General features: G+C 38.2%; 1 protein-coding gene across 2 annotated transcripts; it reads left to right on the top strand.

The window, feature by feature from the left end:
- The first annotated feature begins 1,899 nt into the window (after nt 1–1,899).
- On the top strand, nt 1,900–18,606 carry MBIP (MAP3K12 binding inhibitory protein 1). 2 transcript variants are annotated; one of them, XM_083837741.1, is made up of 9 exons: nt 1,900–2,093; nt 5,517–5,636; nt 7,930–8,151; nt 8,245–8,341; nt 9,781–9,846; nt 11,037–11,189; nt 13,619–13,716; nt 15,107–15,145; nt 16,261–18,606. In XM_083837741.1, exons 1-9 carry the CDS (start codon nt 1,968–1,970, stop codon nt 16,366–16,368), a joined length of 1,029 nt encoding a protein of 342 aa, XP_083693867.1. In that variant the 5' UTR covers nt 1,900–1,967; the 3' UTR covers nt 16,369–18,606. The 2 variants fall into 2 exon arrangements, with proteins under 2 accessions (XP_083693867.1, XP_083693866.1); XM_083837740.1 differs by having other exon boundaries at nt 1,903–2,093; nt 16,258–18,606.
- Nucleotides 18,607–20,438: the final 1,832 nt, after the last annotated feature.

The following is a 20,438-nucleotide window of genomic DNA, read 5'->3' as shown; positions in this document are numbered from 1 at the left end:
GCCAAGTGCAATCTAGCTCAGTTTAGGTAAGATATTTTTGTAAAAAACATCTCGAAATGAAATATGTTTGTAAATCATTAGCTCTGAAGTCAATTATTTTCCTCTGGAACTGAGCAGTACTTTCTCTTTTGGTGGATGCTCCAGAAAATGTTCATGATCACATAAGAGTTCTGAAACAGTGCCATCTCCCAAAAGCTTAAGGCAGCCATAGCAGCTAGAAAAACACTACCTGGGCTGCTGGAATTTCAGCATCACCTAGAAAAAAGCAAGGGTAGCAGGACAGAAAATGAAATAAAAACCAAAGATCACAGTGCTTTCTCAAAAACTCAGGAGGTCTAATACAATATGAAAATGAAACAATACATCTGGTTGATCAGTGGGTATCCTCTGTCCATCTTGTCTGGATTTTCTCTTACCCTTAACATTCTATTCCTTCTTACTAATGATGTATGTTCTGAATTACTACAACTGGCATGAAAAGTGCAAGATAGACAGAAAGGAAAAACGTCAAGACTGATCTATGCTGCACAGCTATGTGGTCTCCCTTTATATGAGAGAATGAGAATTTGTTCATACACCTAGGAAGATCCTTTTCAAGAGATAGAAAGAGATAAAAGAATCAAGAGAAACAACTTATTCTAAAGGAAAGCTATTGGGGGAAGGGAACAGGAAAATGTATGAAGGCTAAAGGATCAAAATTAGGCAATGAAAGGAAACATCATGAAGAAAACCTTTGTCAGCACTCCTACTGTCCTAAAAAAAAAGTTGAGACTGTGTTTGAGCAAATATTTTTGCAAGCCCTATAAACAGAGTATTCTGAGAAACTTGCTCCTTGTGGTCTAGTGAAAAAACAACCTTGTTGTAAACTGAAGAGTCAAGGCACAGCTGAAACGAGTGCACTAATCTGATATACTTAGATGTAGCACACGTCCTTCCCTCCACGAAAGAGCACTCAGTCAAGGCACTGCTAGAAGTGCCTGCCACGTGCCCATGCTGACAGCTCTTTGGAAGCAGCTAAGGACCTGAAGGAGCAAGGAGGCAAAAAGAAGGGCAAGGGGACAAGCTGACCTTGCAGGGAGAGGATGTAGCTGCAGTTCAGGCTTGAAAAACTGGTTATACCATAGGTGCCAAAGCAGCACACAGAGGGGAGTCTATGCCACTGGCCAAACACACTTGTGACTGTGCAAAAACTGAGATGGTCTTTTATCTGAGAGTGGCAATGGACCTGAGCTGAGAACAGCTTAAAGGTCCCAGGGAAGTGTAAGAGAGGAGCAAAAGCTGAGCTAGCTTATGATAGGACAAGAAGGAATGGACTAATGTTGCACCAGGGGAGGTTCAAGTTGGAAATTAGGAGACATTTCACAGAAAGAGACATTACTCAGAAAGAGTAGTCAGGCATTGGAACGTGTTGCCCAGGGATGTGATGGAGTCATCATCCCCGGGAGTGATTAAGAAAAGGTTGGACCTGGTGCTTATGGACATGGTTTAGGGGTTGATACCAGTGGTATGGGGATGGTTGGACCAGATGATCTTGGAGGGCTTTTCCAACCTTTATAATTCTAGGATTCTTAGTTTCCTCAGACTTGGGGAACCCATACGCTTAACATGCTGGGGAGCTGGACACTGCAGGCCACACCACAGCGTGGACGCACAGGTGTCCTTCCTTCCCTGTGGTACAGGGGACCAGAACTGCGCGACCTACGGCTCCTTCCCCACCGGGGGCCCAGCTGCCCCATCCTTCGCCCCCAGCCGCTGGCCGAGGAGCCCTGCGTAGCCCGGTCCCCCTCAGCACCGCCCGGGACAGCCGCAGCGCCCGCCTCAGGAGCGCAGCCCGCGATTGGCTGACGCTACCGTCCATCACCCGCAGGGGCGGGGCTGGCGGCAGGGCCACCCGAGGCGTTCGTCATCGCCCAGCGACGCCGGGGACGGCGCTGACGGCGGGGCCCGGCCAGGCCCGGCCCGGCGTCATGGCGGCGGCGGCAGCGCCCAGCCCGCTCCAGGCCGGCGACCGCGCTCCAGGGGCCGGTGCCGACTTGGCGGCCTCGGAGGTGGCGAGCAGCGCCCTGCGCTCCCTGGTCGGGCTGGCGGGGCAGGTGAGTGTGGGGCGGGTGGGGGGATCCCCTGGCGCTGAGAGCTTTGGGGTCTGGCGGACAGCCTCGCCTGTGAGAAGCTGGGTGCTGCCTAGTAGTGGTCTCTTAAAATTTGAGCATTCTGAGTTGAAATGCTACCAAAGAGTTATTGTAGTTTGAATGACAATAAATGATCAGGAGCTTGACGCTTGATCTTGGCGTTGATGTAATAATGTATAATCAGGCACAAAGTGCTTAAGAGTGGCTTTGCTGTGTGGTACGTTAGGTTGAATCACCTGTTTTAGGTTATAGTGGTGCTAAATTATTTAGCAGATGTTACAGTAGTGGTGGAAGGCCCTTATCACAGTATCACAGCCATTTAGGTTGGAAGGGACCTCTGGAGATCATCTGGTCCAACCCCCCTGCGCAAGCAGGAATACCAAGAGCAGGTTGCCAATGACTATGTCCAGAAAAGGTTTCAGTAACAACTTAGTCATAACGCTAAATATTTTACAGATTAAATCCTTTTCTACTGTGGAAGCAGGTATGCAGCTCTGTGAAGGCAGTAGAAGCACACTTACACTTCTGAAATTAGACAGTGGATTGAAGGTTTGGGGCTGGGTGATGAATAATGTCTTGGGGCAATAAGATAGCTTCATGTTAGAGTTGCTGCATCCCCTCAGTTGAGCAGCAGTAGTTATGGTGCAGAATAAAATTGTCATTATTGGTGTCTGGAGTGTTTTCTTTCCATGACAATTTAAACAATCCCATTTTACTGTAAGCTGCATTGAACTATGAGCAGGTAGGGTTTGGTTGGCCTATCTTAGCTGAAGAGACAATTTTAATTGCTCAGTCATGATTTTTTCCTGTTGTCCAGTTACACTTGTTTGCCAGCGCTTGAGTTCTGTTAGATTTAACCATGGTGTATTATTAGCTTACCCACCCTAGTATTCCATCTTGCACTTTTGGCTAAAGCTGCTGGTCTCCTCCCTTGTCTAGAGAGGTGGAACATATGCCAAGTCTATCACAGTTTGTCACAGTAGCTTAAGTTAGATTTATGCTAGCCATTTGCACTGTAAACAGGAATCATTCTGGCATAGGATTTTTATTTACTAGAGCAGTGACTTGCAGCACATTGACTAGGAGGAGATCTGGGGATAACAACTCTTAAAACCAAGATGACTGCCAAGTTCTTTAAGCCCCGAGTGATAATTAGTGTCTTTCATAAAAACACTTTCAAAGGGCTGAAATAACTTACGTTCTTGTAGACTGCTACAGAAGAGACCGTGCGGCTGTAAACCTATGAAGGCTTTGAAGTTATCAAATCACAGAATTTACAAGGCTGCTTGTCACAGTTCTTATAGGTAGAAGGATGTGAAACAATGAGAAAACTAACTGCACTGTATTTGAAACATGTTTGGTTGCAGGAGGGGTTTATTCTTTGCTTAAAAACTGCGTGTGAGTTTATTGCTATATTATTCTAAGTCAGAAGCTGCAATGTTTTTGCACATTGAACCACCTGGGTTGGAGCTACACAGTATGATATGAAGGCACACATCAGCTGATCCTTTTTGAAAAAGGAGACTTATTAGACAATTACAGTAGGACTCATATTTTGTCTTGTTACAATGGATTGCATCTACACCTTTTTTACCCTGTCAGTGGACTATAATATAGCCTATAACTTTAGGAAGTTTCTTGCTTCAGATAGAGCCCTTCAGATGATCACATACACACAGTTGTTTAATTTTTAAGGTAAAGTTTTATTCTCACTAAATTCTTTATGCATTCTTGTTTCTCTAAGATGTTCAAAACTACTATTTCCTAAACCATTACTTTCTCTGCCTCCTTTGCAGATTAAGAATTAATGGACAATAACAGTTTTTGTGAAAATTATCTAAAATATATATCTAGCCAGATAAAAAGCATGATACAATCAATTGCTATTTTGTAGTGCATAGAAAAAAATGCAGATTTGTTCACTATTCCACTAGGTGGTTTTTGTTTTGTTTTGTTTTTTCTTTAAAGGTCAGTAGATCTCCCATCTCTTTTACTATGTAATTGATTTTGAATCTAACACTGGATTTAATGAGACTGTTCTTTGACTAAAGAACGAAGGTTCAGGCCTGGAGTTCTTTACATACAAAGTTATTATGGTAATGCCTGGTTTTGAAACTAATGTAGAGCAATATAGTATTCTATTGATTTGCCTTCAGTTTAATGGAAGCATTCTTGTGTTTGTTTCTCACTGTTTCCTAATGTGCTGTGCGGTGGAATCAGGAAACAAGTACATACACATTCTGTGTATGTATCCATAATATTTGATGCTGTTGGAAGTAGCCATTTGTAGACCACGTTAAAGGTCAATTTCATCATCTGCCTAAATGTTTTTATTTATTTTTATTTTTTACATGTACTAATATGCAGACTTGGGAATTCTGCATCTGTAACAGGGTACCTGTAGGTCCTGTTGATTTTTAAACAAGAGTTTTATCCGTATTTGTAAACTGGGAGATCACTTGGGGGTTGTCTGGTTGGAAAGCAACCTGCTTGGCTTAGGAAAATGAAAGTGTTGGTCACTTCCACATCTTGTGCGAAGAGCTTTAGCGTAACAAATATGACAAGTGTGTGTGTAGAAGTATGTAATTCATTAGTGATTATTAACAATCAGCTTTGCATTAAGAAGTCAGACTTTATTTTTGGCTTATAGAATACAACTTCAGATCCCCTACATGTATTTCTCTTTATTGTTTTGGTAGTTAAGTGCTGGCTTTCCTCAGCAAAGACAATAGCATTTGGTGATTGTTTGTTTTTTTTTTTGTTCTGAATGTGTATAAAGGGAAACCGTGATTTGGAAATAGGTTTGGCAGTTGTGCTGTGTAGTCTAGAGTTTGTTTAACCTGAAGATTTTGTAAAGACTTTAACACTGTTAATCTCAATGTAAAGCCTGCTTTGGATTAGCAACAAGTACAAACGATGCAGATCAAGACCTTATTCATACTGGCTGATATATACTCTTGCACATGTAAGAATAAAATACACGGATTTACAGGATGCTGACACCCTGGGTGTGTGTTTCTTTCTATTGCTGGTTCTGTCATATGTTTAAAAAAAGATTTGAGTGATTAACAAAAACAGTATGTTTTAGTACAAGGATTAATTGAATAGATAAATGACCAAAGTTAAAGCTCAAATTAACACAGTAAAATTGTGATTAGGTAACTAGGATTTTCAATTTTTTTTAACATACTCTACAAATATGATCTTACTTTGAAAATGGAAGCCATTTTAGTAATAATTAATGTCAAACTTATCCCGTATCCCCACTTAAAAATGGGATCTGTATAAGATTGAGTGTAATTGTTGTCCTGTAGAACTCTTGCATATTTTTGTGACATTAGCGCAACATAACATATTTTTTGCGGTGTTTCTTTTGCTCTGTTGAAGCTTAACCTTGGAGATGATATCGTGAAAGTTGTAATCGACTGGAGCAAGCTTCAAAGCACATCAGCACTTCAGCCAACATTGCTCTTTAGTGCGCTCCAGCAGCATATTTTATGTTTGCAGGTAAACATTTCATTCGACACATTCAACTTGACTAAAGTGGTCAAAAACTGGATGTAGTTACATTATCTAAACTGTAAAATTTTAGTTGTTTTGATCTTATTGCTATGTTCAACAAAAAAGGGTTCACAAGTATTATACACTTGAGATCCTGGTATGCTTCATAGGTACTCGCAGATTTTTCAGATTAGTGGTGGGAATAGCCACTGTAGGTGAGCAGGCTGAATAAATGCAGCCTCATTGATTTCTAGACTTGCATTGTAAATGTGATACATTTCCATCTATGGTGGGTTATAATTAAGCAATAAGACACGGCAGGTGTGTGTCATGCTATGATAATGATTCCATGCGTTGGGTGAGTTTTGAGGCTCATGGAGTGCTTTCAGTGGTTCAAGAAGTGGCATTATCCCAGCATGACACATCCTGGAGTGTCTTACTGCAATTAAATATATTTTCAGCGTAGGTTTTTTTTTTTTTAAAAGAGTAATTTCTTTGACATTAATGTCTCATCTTGCCAAGTAGCCAGTCACCATTACTGTCATTTCTTTTGACTGTTTGAAACTTTCCAACCCTGTCAAAAGTGTCTAGAATTCAGTTGCATGGTGGGGAGCGTGTGGTCAGCTGGTAACTGAACAGTGTTTTGACCTTGATAGTTGATGTGTAAAAGGTGGGGATTTGAATACCTGTTTTCCTTTCAGCTAGTCAATGAATTATTCCAAGTATGTAGTTCTGAGAGGGTGAAAAAAAAAAGGAAGTTTCTGTATTTGCTTCTGTTGTGGTTTAAGCCGGCTGGCAGCTAAACACCACACAGCCGTTCGCTCACCCTCCCCCCTCCCTCTCTGGGATGGGGGAGAGAAACGGGAAAGTGAAGCCGGTGAGCTGAGATAAAGACAGTTTATTAAGACAGGAATATAATAATAACAATAATAATAATAATAGTGATAATGATAATAGTATTAATAATAATAATGTGTAAGAAAACAAGTGATGCACAATGCAATTGCTCACCACCCGCTGACCGATGCCCAGCCTATCCCCGAGCAGCCAGCCCCCCACCCCGGCCAGCCACCCCTATATATTGTTTAGCATGACGTCAGATGGTATGGAATACCCCTTTGGCCAGTTTGGGTCAGCTGTCCTGGGTCTGTCCCCTCCCAGCTCCTGCTGCACCCCCAGCCTGCTCGCTGGCAGGACAGAGTGAGAAGCCGAAAAGTCCTTGGCCTGGTGTAAACACTGCTCTGCAACAATTAAAACATCAGCATGTTATCAGCGCTCTTCTCATCCTAATCCAAAACATAGCACCCTACCAGCTACTAGGAGGGAAAATTAACTCTGTCCTAACTGGAACCAGGACACTTCGCTCCAAGTATAAGAAAAAACCTTCATGTTTCCCAGAAATAAGAAAGCTTTGGTGCAATAAACACAAAGGGAAAATAAGCGAGTTAAATAAAAATAAAAATTACTTGTGGTGTTCTTACAGTTGAATGGAGAAATATATTCCATTTCAGGAAATGACTAGCAAAAATCATGTGTTTAAAAATAAATAAATGAGTTGTGGATTTCCAGAGGGAAAAGAAGTACTAAAATTTAGATTAGATGAAACTGGTAAAAACAAAAAAAAGGGGTTATGTGACTTTTCTATATACAGCAAGGTCTTGTTTTACATCACGTGTAAGAGTTACTGCAGTAGAATAATAAGCATTTATTTTGCTGCTACAAATGTAAGTGCATTCTCTCATTTAATTTCATGACCTAAGTAGATAATCAACCATGTCAAGAAAAGCATGTGCTCTGGATAATACCTATATATTTCATGTCCGTGTTCTCTCATTCACTTGGGCAACTGCAGTTTCAAGTGGAGAATGTAGTGCTGTGGTGATAAAGTAAAGGCTTTACAGTGTGAAAGCATTAGCTTTCGTGTTAAGAAGGAAAAATAGTAAGCCTTACTGTTCTGAGTAGGCATTTGAATGACATGTTAATTAAGTGGCATTGGTGCCAACGACTGAAGCTTTGATTTAGCTACCAACAGATGAGTAGCAGACAGATTTTCTCAGAAATTTGTGAGTTTCCCTATACAAATCTCTAAAAGACGCAGGTCAAAAAGGCCAAAATCATGATGTGTGTAGTATTTCTAACTATAGATTTTTATTTTAATTTTAATTAATGTTCTCTGTCAGAGGCAGATGTTACAATTCCTAAAATTATTTCAGTTGGTCTGTTTCAGAAATTATAACAGTACTAGATTTTTTTTTCTTTTTTTCCCCTTTAACCATAACATACCGTTTTCTTTGTTCAGCCTCTTTTAGAAAAACTCCAGCCATTGATTAAAGAGGAAGGTATAGGTCATGTTGAACCTGCAGGTAAAACAGAAGGCCAAACTTGTGAAACAAGTTTAAATATTTATGATGATAACTCTCAGACTGAAGAAAAGTATGCAAGTTATGACTTGGGAGATCTGAAGGATGCTCATATTAATTTTGATCCAGAGGTGGTCCAAATAAAAGCTGGAAAAGCAGAAGTAAGTGATTTGCCTAAATTAAAAAAAAAAAAAATCTAAATTTTAAATTTAAAGAATGACAGAGATATATGCCATCATGTTTATTACCTACAGATTGACAGGCGGATATCAGCCTTCATCGAGAGGAAACAAGCTGAGATCAATGAAAATAATGTCAGGGAATTTTGCAATGTTATTGATTGTAATCAAGGTAACTGGCTGGCCAGACTTTAATCTTCATAGCAATTTAAGTTTTTTTATTATTGTTTTTATTATTTTTTTTAAGATACCATTCTATATGTAAAACAGAACTTTATTTTAAGAGTAACTTTTCTTTAAAGTTAAGAACATGCATGTGCACTGTAGATGCTGCCAGATGGACCAAAAAAGCAAAAAATACTATTTACTGGATGACAGTGTTTAATGGATTCCATACGGAAAGATTACAGATATTACTGTATTCATTTTAAAAACTGTGATTTTAAATCAGATGATTTTTGCAGCTGTAGTTCTCAGTGTTTTAGCTAGATGTTCCTTCCAAAGTTAACAGAATTGCAATTCAGAAATGTCTTGGGAACGACATATTTGAAGTTAATTTAATGCTAGTTGAAGCATTACAAAGAAATATTTTTTTTAATCATTGTGAATTGTAAGCTACTTGGAATAACTAACTCTTTTATTTCAATGTAACTCATGCTATTGGTATTTTTAATATACCACCTTGCACAATTGATCAGTCTTAAATCCATCTGTTAGGCTGGATCCCATTAGTACAATCAGTGTCTGTGTAACCAAATGCATCTTAACGGTGAAGACACTTATGTATATAAAAGTAGTAAAGAGACATAGATTTTCTAAGTAACTGTGAACCCAGATGTGCATTGTCTCTGTGATGTACTTAATCCTTTTAGAGATCAAAGTGTATTGTTCCACAAGTTTTACGTGAAGAGAGTTTAACTCTTTGAATATTATTTGGAATGAAAATGACATCTACAGTCTAGTAGAAGGTGCTAGCTGGTAAAATACTGCTTCCTAAAACTGTTAATTAAGTACAGAAGAAATGACAAGATCTTCCTTTGTATGTTCAACCATAATAAAATACTTGTAAACCTTTGGTGTATATGAACGGATATTTAAATATAAACATTTGAATAAACTAAGATGGCCTGTACAGTAGATTTTTATGGCAGGAAGGTGAAAATAGGATGCTGATGAGTAAATTAAGCCAGTCCAAAATACGAGGAAAACAGTTTCAAGAAAGGACATAAAAACAGAACAACAGTGGTATGCAAGGAAATGACTTCTGTGCAGGAAAAAAGGAACAAGTTAGAAGAGTGCAGTAACAAGTGTGTTTTTTTTTTTTCTTTAAAAAAATTGGTCCTCTGTGTGTGTGTGTATATATATACACACACACGTATATATGTGCGTACATTCGTATAAGTGACTTCTCCAGTTAAAACCATTTGATCCATGCAAGTGTGTAAAATTATTCATGAGCAAGTGTTTATGGAATGAATGAATTATTTCTGATGTTTCTGTTGTATTAAAAATTTTAATTAGATTTGTTAAAGTCTGTAAACTGATATTTAAAATTATAAATACACAATTAGGATTTCACTCTTTTCATTATTGTTACTATTATTTATTTAGAAAATAGCTGTGCCAGAACAGATGCAATTTTCACACCTTATCCTGGATTTAAAAGCCATATAAAGGGTAAGCAACTATTTTAATACCCATTTATTAAGAGAGTCAAGACAGAACAGTACTGATAAATTTTGGCTTAGAATCTTTTTACAGAGTGCTTAAAAATGGAAACTTAAATTAATTTATGACTGTAATGAATACTTCTAGATCTTCCCTTGCGTCTCCAAGGTTTTCAATCCCGTAACTTCCTCATTAGACTATTGGTTATGCACTGAATACCAAAACAAAGTAGCCTGTTGTCATTGTCTGAAAGCAAAGATGCAAAACATAAAGCATGACAGGGAAGCTGTACGATTCATAGCATTTTTTTTTCTAAGGTGAAACCAGCAGTCCAGTTAAGGAATTGAGATTAAAAAAAAATCTCTTATTTTCCATTAATCATTATAATTATATTGAGTTAGAAAATAATTTGGGGACACGGTGAAAGTTCTGAGACAAATTTATGGGAAGTGACAAGTTGGGGAACAAAGTTACCATGGCGCTATCTTTTGTAAAAGATTAAATAGTGTAGAAATGATTATCTAGCAGAAGTTATTTATAAAAGATTGCTTGTACACAGGTTACTCTGGGATTAAAACAAAATCCAAGAATGGAAGTAATCCTCTCTTCCATTTTTGAAAAACTCAGAAAAATACTGTGAAGCACAATGCTAGGTATAAGCATTAAAGGGTCTCATGAGCTAAGAAGTGGATGGGGAAGCAAGTTAAAGTTAAGGATCTTTGTTTAAGAACTTCTCTCAGTAGTCTTTTTTTTTAAAACTGACTGTGCTTCTGGTCGTACATCTTCCCTCAACTGCATGTACTTTTGGTGCTTTCTGTAATATTAGGTCTGAACTCTTTGCATTCACAACGGTCCACACGTGCAACTACTGACAGATACCTATTTTTCTGCTATTCATCTGCAGCTGATGACAAATTCTTCATACTGCCATACTGCATGAATGCATGATTGTTTTTCCTTTGCAAATATAAACTGCTAGTTTTTTTTGTTTAGTTTAGTTACTCATATATAAAAATAAGGACTTCCACCAAACCTTTGATCTCAGTGTGTGAGGGACCCTTCAAATATGACAGTAGTGAAATAGATTTAACACAGCTTTTCACATTTTAATGACATATTAATTGTTTAACAACAATTTTTGTTTTAATTGTACATATGTTTATGTTTCATGTGCATATGTGTTAAATTTCTTTTCCTAGTTTCTAGGGTAGTAAATACGTATGGGCCTCAGACTAGATCTGAAGGAGCGCATGGGTCCAGTCACAAAGCCAGTGTACCCATTCACGATTGTGGAAACCAAGCTGTTGAGGAGAGATTGCAAAATATTGAAGCACACTTACGGTTACAAACAGGTTTGTGCTACGTTTTAATTTTGACATTGGTGTGCCAGTTTGTATTACAGTTATTACTGTACTAAAAATGGGCAAGTCTATAAGCTCTGTGAATGTAAAAGCAGTGGGCTAGATCCACTGAAAAGTTTAGTTCCCCCAAGTACTACAACCTAATATTAAGGATCTTATGTGGAAAATGGAACCCAGATTTATGTCCAGACTAGGTTGCTGAGTTAATAAATTTAAGCTTCAAGTGGTAGCCAAGGAGAGAGAAGTACTTCAGTGGGATTTAAAACAGTCTGGAATTTGGACATAGAGGTTCTCCACAGTCATTGCAGTCCTTCTAACTTCTACCTATTGAAAAGGAAAAGATGAGGTCAGGACTCAGTCTTGCTTTGTGGACAGCCTGTGGGTTCTGGATAGGATGAACCCAAAACACCACCTGAGACCTTTTCCTAAAAGTGGATGATTCATGAAATTTGGTTATCTGAGAGGCTTGTGATAGTCCGTTTACTAGAATGTGTGAAGCTCCTTGTCAATAATTTCCTTTAGCCATATGGACATGAGTCCACACCTTTCACTAAAATAAATGCTCTAGCCACCAGGCTTCTGATTTCTTAAAAAGTAGCTCATCCCAGCCCCGGCTTTCTAGAATTCAAATCCATGAGTACTCATCAAGGAGGAATCTGTATTTTTCTTGAAAGTGTTTTCAAAAGAGAGTAGAAATCCAGATCCTTACCTCTTAATGTTGTACACGTGTTGTACACATCACACTGCAGGCACATGCTGACTTTTTTGTCTTTTAAATAACTGAATAGATGCCACTCCATTTTCTAGAGTATGGTGAATAAGTGACTAGACCACTAGATTCCTGTGAATGCATACTGCATCAGTCTTCAGGCAGAGAGGAGAGTAGATGCTCCTTGATACTGTTGAGGCAACAGTCAGAGCTTGATACTTAGCTGCACTATCTCAAAAATAAGGTGTTTTTCATGTGTAGAAATAGAATTTGCAAGTGGCTGGTGGGCATTAAAGCTACAAATATAGTAGCTTTGGAGTTAATGCATATCAGGGATGATAATTAGGGGTAGTTAAGGAGGGATCCTTGCCTCAAGGTTGTGCCTACAATAAATAAATGGCATAATTTTATTTGAAGGAATGAATAAGCTAAAATACAGTATAGGGGGGAAGAGGATGAAAGTGTGTAATTCCAGCTCAGCTCCTGTCCAAATCAGCATTTCTGGGGAAGGCCGTGAGATAACTTGTTACTTCCCCAGCAGCTGTGCAAAAAGTATTCATTTAAGCAGGTAATCTACCTCAGCTAACTGCTCCCTAGCTTTCATTTCTGATGTCTGAGAGGTGTTCTTGACTTACTAGTTGTTTTTCAGAACGATTTCTTTTAGTGCTAGTACTGTTCTTTTCTCTGCTCTTTAAATTAAGAGACAGCAATATTAAGAAGAAGGAGAGGTTTGCTGAATTTAATTAGTAGCTGCTGAGTGACAAATAGAGAGCAGAACTGAGGGAGAAGGTACCTAAAAAACTGTCTATTTGAAGTGAGGAAATAGATGAATGGCAAAAAAGAAAAAATTCGACAACATTAGTTTGTGGAACAGAAATGTCTTATCTAACAGACCGAGAAATAAACAGAAAGAGGTGGCAAGAGAAGAAAAAGCTTACAAAGGCCTTGATTGTCACTACTGATCAGAACCAATTCAAATTGGAATACCCAATAGTTTTGATAAACAGTGATTTCAGTTTATAGAATACTATGTAGCATAAATGAGATGCTTTCTAAAGGTGATCTTTTGATCACTTTTGTTATGTGGGGAAACAAGCCCAGGCTTCTGTAGTATAGCTGCCAACAGCAAGTGGGTTTAGGTGGTGGTGTTTGTTTGTTTGTTTGTTTTAAAGCTCTTTTATTTCATCCTCCATACACATTTCCCACCCCTACTTCTCCCATCCATACCCAGGCAAATGTTGTTCTTTGTCAAGCACAACTCATACCTCTTCCCTAGCCTCTCTGATGTTTGGTGGAGATAGGCTTCCTTCACTTCAATCTTACGTATCAAAGCTGAATTGATATGTGGCTTGCCATCCTGTCTGCACCCTCCTGTTGTCACTGTCTGTTTTGAGGTGGCATCTGGCATGTTTGCTATTGTAAAAGTGATCATTTGTTGTTCTGGGGGCCTTCTGAGACATTCTTTCAACCATGAGTTGTTGTTTCAACCATAAAGTTGTCTATTGGCTTCATGGATTGTACCGGCTTACCAACCAGGTTTTACTGTGATTTATGTTAATTACACTTCCCTTTTATTTTCCCATCCACTCATTTTGTTCCAGCTGCTGGTTGGTAGCAGGACTCAAAGTCAAAACTTGCAGTCTTTAATTAAAAAAAGTTATTCAAGTGCTTTTCCTGATTTTTTTTTTTTTATTTGTACTGATGTATTTAGGTGGTCCTGTACCAAGAGATATTTATCAGAGAATTAAGAAGCTTGAAGATAAAATCCTTGAGCTGGAAGGACTATCTCCTGAATATTTTCAATCTGTAGTAAGAAATTCTTTCATTCTTTTACTATACCTAAATGGATTTTGGGCTTCTGTGCTTGAATGTTTGATGTACAGAAAAATAACGGGTTAGAGTGCAGATACTATTGGTAGACAACTCTGGCTTGGTACAATAGTTACATTTCACGGGGACCATTTCCGTAACGTCGTATTTCTACCTAATTTTTCATTTGAAAGAAAACAGTTTTTGTTTGAAAAAAAATAAATGTAGCTACCTGAGCTTAACTAGTTTGTAAGAACTGTCTTATAGAGGATGGATTTTGTTTTTTGTCCCCTTAAAATATGAAGTGTTTCTGATGACAAGAAAATTGACTAAAGTTTAGATCTTGATACAAATCATTAATGGCTTAAAAAATCAGCTGCAATTCTTTGGGCTTCTGTACATGATCTGATTACTAAAGATCAGGTATATAAAATAGTTGTTCCAGTAGGATGAGAGGGTAAACCACTTAGAAATTGTCTGTTTTATATGATTCTATGACTTCAGTTTCTTTGTTGCTGGTTTTCAGGCAGAGTTCTGTCTGTTTCTGAGTAGTGGGCTGTATCCTTCATTTGCTAGTGGAGATTAGAGCAAGAGAACAGTAGTTTTTTCTACATGAGGCTCTGCATGGCTGCACAAATTTCTGATCTGGTATCTTGCTCTTCCTTCTTTCCTTATGTAATAATCAATAAGACAGTTTCTGTTGATCATATTTGAATTTATATATTCTCCTTTGAGACCAGTCAAAGAAGAGTCAGCATTTAAAAGTCAACAGCAACAATACCATTCTTTTTCACTTTTTTCCATGGTAGAGACCAATAAAGTCCTTTTTCTGTAAGGTTATTCCTTCAAGTTCTTGTAAAGTAGACGTTAAAAAACATGTACTTTCATATGCTGAAATTTCCTTGGAAACTACTTTATGATCATCTCTATTATGGGGACCAGGGGGTGGGGGGAGTTACGGAGGCAAGATTAGTTTTGTGGAGGAATTAGTTTTTTGGGTTTTTTTTTTGTCCAAAGTTTGCTTAAATATTAGTGTGGATACAGGAGAATCTTAGGGAGAAAAATATTGATGGTTTCAAAAGCTGGATATTGATTTTTGTTTTTACTGAAGGAAGCTCCAGTTAAGTTGATGGTGAATATGTTGGCTGCCAAGCATGGAGAAGCTTCAACAACTTCTGACTGCTCTCCAGTGGTATTTCTCATGATCCAGAGTACACTTAATTATAAAAAGGTTTCTTTAACCCATGGAATGGCAGTCACAATTCTTTCTGTACTTTTAAGACTCTTGTCAACATAGTTACAGGCTCTGTAGATTTCGCAATTACTTATCTGAACTAATGTCCTCTGTCAACTCAACATTAAGTCTGTTTTGATTATGTCTTTTCTTTAGAGCTGTTCTGGCAAGAGGAGAAAGGTTCAACCTCCGCATGTAAGTGTTGTTAACTTTTGTTTACCTTCAGTTTAGGATGTTTTGAGAGAGAAGTAATCAGAAGTTTTACCAAGCAAACGTCTGACTTCTCAAAAATAGCTGCATCAGTATGGGCTAGCTTGCTGCTAAAGAAAGGGCAGGATGGAGAAAAAGTTAATGGATGTCACAATGAAACGAGTCTTTCACAAGTCTGTACTAGGGTTGGGTTACTTGATGTTTTCAACAATTAGAAAGATGATGGAGCAAAATAACACTATAATAGATTCTAATCATGCTGGGGGTAACAAGCAGTTTGTGAATTCTAATCACCTTCCTAGTAATGTTGTCATCTTTTTTTTTAAATTACTTTATCAGTTTATGAAGAGACGATAAAAGTGGAAATTGCTGTCTCAGCAAAAGTGTTGCAGCAAGACCTGACATTTTAGCAGACAGAAACTTAAGTCAGTGAGGCGTGCTATTTTCATACCACTATCAGAGAATACATTACCAGTGACAGCAACACAAGAGGGAATTTCTCCTTAGCGGAAGTGGTACCATAATTGGAACACAGTCTGCTGCTAGTAATGCTTGAAGACAGATGACTGGGGAGAACACTTAGAAAGGGATGTGGGCCATATAAGGCTTGAGGAAGTAGGTTTATTTATGCCAGAAAAAAAGTCTTCTGTAGGGTAAAATATTTTTATGAAATTGATGATGACCGTTTCTTCTTATGTGTAAAAGGTGGTCAAAACACATGTCACTTTATACAGACACAAAGGAGATTGATGTTGGGCAACAGGGGAAAAATAAATTACTTGAGTTGTAAAGCTGAGTTCTGTGAGCTCTAGATAGTCTGATCCAGTCTTTTACCATCAGTGTTTTATTTATTTATTTAGGTTAACAGATTAAGCAAGCATGTAATGGAAATAGTATGGATATATTGATCCATGATTAGGATCGTCAGTTTCTTTCAAGTTCACATTCTTTTTTTAGACATAGACAAGATTCACACAATTCTTCAAAAGTATTTCTGTCATTTAGTGCAATATGCAATGACCTCAAGTATCAAATGCTAGGCCACTGCTCTAGCAGTTACAAGATGTAAATAATTACTTTTTATTTCGTTCTTTCAGCAGAACTATTCGTTGGCTGAACTTGATGAAAAGATCAATGCTATAAAACAGGCATTACTGAGGAAAACAAAGGAAAGCAAGTGCAAGGAGGCTGAGCGGCTTCTTCGATAATTCAAAAAAAGTCTTTTCAGAATCTTCATCATGGTTCACACAAACCCAAACCATAGGACCTGAGTAGTGTTCATCAAGGATGACTTTAGCAATGAAAACAAAGCATGCATATATAAGCTCATTTTGGATGATTTTGAAAGCTTGCTTTCAGAAGAACTCATTTAAAAACAATCTTATGAATGAAATAGTTACTTTAAAATGAAGAATGTTTTAGGAATAGCATTCTAATATTCTGTTCCCTTCTGTTATAAAGGAGGATTGCAGTATTGTTCTTATGTGGGAAGTCTTAACCTCCATACAAAAGCTACACTTCACATGTAATTCTTGGTGATTGAGTATTCAAAAGGGCTATCTTTTGAATATTTTTCATGTAAGTAGTTTGCAGAGACTTGTGAAATAAAATGAAATGCTTCCTCATAAGTAAACTGTCTTAGTAGGGGAAAAAAGGTATTACAAAATTTGCAGTATGCATATTTATCTGCATTTTTGCCATATTTGTCACTGTTTTCACAGCTGTTAGAAAAGCAGCAAATTGCATTTTTGCCATATTTAAAACAGAAAGATGGTTACAGAAATCCTGCCTGTGTAAATAGAGACAGACAACTGTTTTTTCAATTCCTCAGTGCCCTGTAAGAATTAAAACTTTATACCCTGCTAACAACCTAACTTTGTTATAAACACTGTTCAAGAGGAGGTTCTGAGGAGTTGCTAGGAGGCACCAGCTTCCCTTCCTTCCATAAGCATGTCTATATCACTGAAGAAGCATGGATGCTAGGTGTATAGTTTATATTAAAAATCAGACCTTTGACCACATGCTGAAATGTGATTATCATTGCTTATTTGTTTTTGAGTAAACCATTTTCTATGTATGCCATTTTTTTTAGTGTATTTGCTGTCTCTTTGTTCCACTTTAGAAGAGAAGTAGCTGTTACAGAGGGAGCCTTTATAGGGGAAGTGTACTTTAACTGCTCTGCTTACAGCAGCTGTACTATTGATGACCCTTTATCAGTTGCTGTGACAGGTGTTATGAACAGCACTGACTGGACAGTCCTGCCCTTTGAAGAATAGCAAGCATTTTCTGTGATTCAATGCTCTTATCTAGAGTAAGATCTGTTGTAGCAAATACACATATTGCTTCTCTGTCAGTGAATCAACAAAGGTGGGTAACTAAGCTGCCTGAGGTCTGGTCCCAGCTCTAGGAAAGGAAACACTACAACAGTTATCTGTTCAGATCCTTAATGTCCGCAGAAGAGATTGCCCCAGGCAGTCATGACTGCATCAAATACGACACCAGGTACAAAGAGGTACTTTCACAATTTGAAGACTGGGACCTGCCTGTGCATAAGACCATTGCTCAGATTGTATGCTACAAATTAATACAGCATCAGACATAGGCTACTTGTGTTTACACTCTGTTGCCATTGTTCTAAGCCCTAGCAGCTCATACAGAGGAGTATTTTGGTGAAGAAGTACCCTCAGTTGCAGCTTTTACCTCAAGTAGGTAACTGTTAGGTGTTCCCTGCAATACATTTCCTTGTATTGTGTCTAAAGATCTGGAAGGTCAAAGGGTGTAATGCAGAGATAAATGGGCCCAGCACCACACACTTCACATGGTGGTGCTTGTAAGAGTGGTGTGAGGTGGTAGTTACAACTGGGGACAGGGAGGATGACTGCAGCAACTTAACTTTTATAAAGCAATAACTTCTAGTTACATGCAGCATAATTCAAGTACACTTGGGACATGGTATTTAACTCTATTGCATTTGCACTATGCAGTTTGCTCTGGAAAATTAGAGCACAGCCATAGAGGAGACTAACCTGGGTCAAGATTTGTCTCAAATTATTTGCTGTTAACATTAAAGCAAGTGCGTATGTATTTGTTTTCTATGTGTATATACACACATACAGGGGGAACCTTAAGTCTTCATCTGGGGTCAGTTCTTGGAATAAATTGCAAACACTGCTGATTTCTTCAGGGGAGACTGGTTACAAAAAGACTGCATTAGCAGTTTCAAAGTGGCTTTTTCTATAGTGAATTGCCCTGCTACTTGAAAGATCTCTTGCCATGGGATTCTCCTTCTCTTAAGATGGCAGCAACATAAGTTAAGGGTTGAAAGCATAATGAAGATGCATTATAACAAGACAATAGCTAAAGAGGCAACAGCAGAAGTACTCTGGATGGTAATTTATTAGCCCTATATACTTTGTCAAATAAATGGTACAGATACACTTGAAAAATGTCAAGGTATTCATCTTGCTTTGTTATTAGACCTCTGCCATTCTTTGGTTTCAAGTTGTTAATTTCTTGTGCACTTAATGCCAATATGCATGTACTATAAATATTCTTTAGAAAGATGTTCTCTGCTCTAAGTTGCACATTAGATGTAGTTGCAGATTTCAGAGGGCTTCCAACCTGTTGGAAGTTTCCCTTTCTCTGCTATGTGTATACCACTTGTATGCATAAAGGGATGGATAAAGAGGACATAAAACATTGTTCTGGTCTTAGCAGTTTATCCTTGCTTGCCTTCTGTCTGGGCTTTACCATATACGACTAATTTTATAAGGACAACTCCTGCAGGAAGAGATATGCTACTTAATTCCATGCACCCCATTACAAAGGGGAGGTAGAATGAGAGACCTCTTGCATTATTAGTTTTCCAAAACTATAATTTCAGCTATTTTTCCTCTGCCTGAAACACCATGGTACCAGTAGGTGAGGTTGTGTTAGCCAAAGTCTGAAACATAACCACAAGTGAAGCACAAGCAGAGGCACTGTTTATTATCATCTCATAAACAGTCTCACCACCTGGACCAAGATCTATTTACTGATAGTGGACTGATTTCTACTCACTTTGTTCCAAAAAGGGATACTGAAGTACTATTTTCTAACTAGAGCACCAGCAGTGCAATACAGCAGTGAGGATACCTTCCTTCATACAACATTTTCCTCTCAGGCTGCTCTTGATAATCTGTCTGATTATCTGATAATTAATAAATCTGTCTTGCCTTCAACATGTGGACATTTGGGAAAGGTCTCGATACCACTCTCCCCATAATCAGTAGCAGAAAACTTCCTGACATCAGTCAGCCTAGAATGCCATAGCTGGATTCTGAGATCTGTTATAGGAGTCACGCAAGAGTAAGAAAATGGATTCATTTTTAGGACAGTGTGAATGCCTAATGTAGTGGAAGCCAAAATACACCAGGATTTGGGTTACATGATGGTAATTCTGTGTAGGTTTCCCCTTTGGGGAATCCCTTCATAGAACATAACTACAATCTATTGTGGGATGATACTCCACAAGGTTCAGATGAAGTTCTGTTAGCATTTCCCACACATGTCAAATCTGTATATTAAAATTGCATGTAATTAGGAATAGTATTGCTTAACTGACTTACCTAGGGAGGGGTTAGTGTTCTAGTGCACAGCTGTTTTGTCAACACCAAAAAGCTTATCCTGCTGTAAACTGTCTGAAAGAACAACCATGGTAGGTCCTGTTGGAGAGAGACTGCAAAGTATTTCAGCCTGCCAAGACCATTAACCAAACTGCATCTTTTTGTCATGATGTTTTCAAGATGCATGCTTTGGAGGAAACACTTACAAATCTCTAGCCAACCAAGAATTGCAAGGACTTTTGCTTACCTGAAGCTAATCTAGAGATCTTCCCAGGTTTCTCCTAGAGTCCCATAGCCTACGGTACAAACTCCACCTCAGTTAGCAAAGGCTTCCAGTTAAATAAATAAATAAAATCCTACAGTACTGTAAAGTTGGCATTAATTATCTGAGGACAAAGTCTAAGCATTGCTTTTAAGCCAAGAACATTTGTCCCCCTGAGGAATGCTGAACAATTGCTGTTTAGCAACTTGCACAAGAGATGTAGTGAAGCATTTGATCCTGTGTTACTGTGCAGTTCTGCAATGTGTGCATGATTGGTTTCTTTGCTGCAAGCTCCCCTGAGTAGGGAGTGATTCACCTCTAGGAGGCTAATTTCTTATAGTTGAGTGCAGGATTTTAATAAATAAACCCAAAAGTGAAGTACCCTTTTGAACAGCCCTCATATCAGCAGGTA

This window comes from Anser anser (genome assembly GCF_964211835.1).
Source record: "Anser anser genome assembly, chromosome: 5".
Classification (NCBI taxonomy): Eukaryota; Metazoa; Chordata; class Aves; order Anseriformes; family Anatidae; genus Anser; species Anser anser.
Note: the sequence above shows the minus strand (reverse complement) of the source record. Positions and strands in the feature narration are given on the sequence as shown.